At 45.1% G+C, this 1196-nt stretch overlaps 1 protein-coding gene across 1 annotated transcript in view; it reads right to left on the bottom strand.

The window, feature by feature from the left end:
* The window catches only part of LOC106818662 (sodium- and chloride-dependent GABA transporter ine-like), a gene marked incomplete at its 5' end in the record, with an annotated part of 11074 nt that overhangs the window by 6091 nt on the left and 3787 nt on the right, over positions 1-1196 (bottom strand). The window contains 2 exons of the mRNA XM_014823349.1: positions 92-216; positions 1025-1128. Of these exons, the coding sequence (XP_014678835.1) occupies positions 92-216; positions 1025-1128 (229 nt within the window). The remainder of the gene's footprint in view (positions 1-91; positions 217-1024; positions 1129-1196) is intronic.

The raw sequence follows: 1196 nt of genomic DNA, 5'->3' as shown, positions 1-1196 counted from the left end.
GTTAGGGTACACTTCTGTAGTACAAGTCTGGTACACTTTGTGTATACATATATGTACCTCGGGTACCAACGACCCCTTCGGCAGCACTGACCTTGAGCGACGACCTCCTCGATTGGTCTGTCCTGGTTTGTCGCGATGAAGCCGAGGATGGAAAAGATGGCGAAGCCAGCAAGAATGCTCGTGCCTGCGTTAACGCACGCGATCAGCAGCGTGTCCCTGTAAGTCACACACACATACACATACACACACACACACATATATAGCTTACATACCGCGCATGACTATGATTTATTACAATTACATTTTTGACATTATTTTATTACATTTTATGTTGTTGTTTTTTTACTTTTTATTTTGTTACATACTTTTTTTGGAATTATTTATCATATATTACTATATTTTATTTCATTGTATTTTATACGGTGACAATACACGCGTAAATCTGCGTATTTAATGTCAATGTCTAAATGTCGACCGAGGGCTATGAACACAAGCAGCAGCTATACGCTATAGTTGTCTACTAGAGTAGCAGCTGACGCAAATTACATGCCTGGAGTAAGAGCCGTCCGTCGACAGGCCGGACAAATACCGAGACGAAGATACACTAGCGAAGCTAATATCTAGGTGTAACAACTCACTTGATATGCAGGTGAAGTGACTAATGGGTGAAGTGATACACTTAACAAATGACACTTATGGCACTGATGGCACTTATGGCACTGAGGGTACTGCAGGGGCGTGTACAGAGGGGGGGTCCAGGGGGTCCGGACCCTCCCCCCCGCTCGCGCAGAAAACGCATCTGAGGGGGTCTAATTTCAAAAAATTTCGGGGGGAGTGCCCCCCAGACCCCGCCCCCTTCGCGTCCTCCCAAGTTTGGGTTACGGTTAGACACCCCTGCTACAAATCCTGTACACGCCCCTGTACTGATGGCACTGATGGCACTGATGGCACTTACAAATGGCTTACTTCATAGACGAGGGAGGTGACTCGATCTTTTGCTATACGATAGCAGACGTCGACTTACTTGATGATGTTGTGATGGTAGTCGTTGTAACTGGCCAGCGCTATCATGCTGCCAAACGCGATGCCGATAGAGTGGAAATTCTGCAGGGCTGCATTGATCCACACCTAAGGACGAGTACGCATCATAATTACAACCGTAATTATATGAATTCATTATATATATATATATATAT

The sequence above is a fragment of the Priapulus caudatus genome, unplaced genomic scaffold (assembly GCF_000485595.1).
Source record: "Priapulus caudatus unplaced genomic scaffold, Priapulus_caudatus-5.0.1 Scaffold2415, whole genome shotgun sequence".
NCBI classification, from domain to species: domain Eukaryota; kingdom Metazoa; phylum Priapulida; class Priapulimorpha; order Priapulimorphida; family Priapulidae; genus Priapulus; species Priapulus caudatus.
The sequence above is the reverse complement of the archived record's forward strand: the minus strand, read 5'-3'. Positions and strand labels throughout refer to the sequence as shown.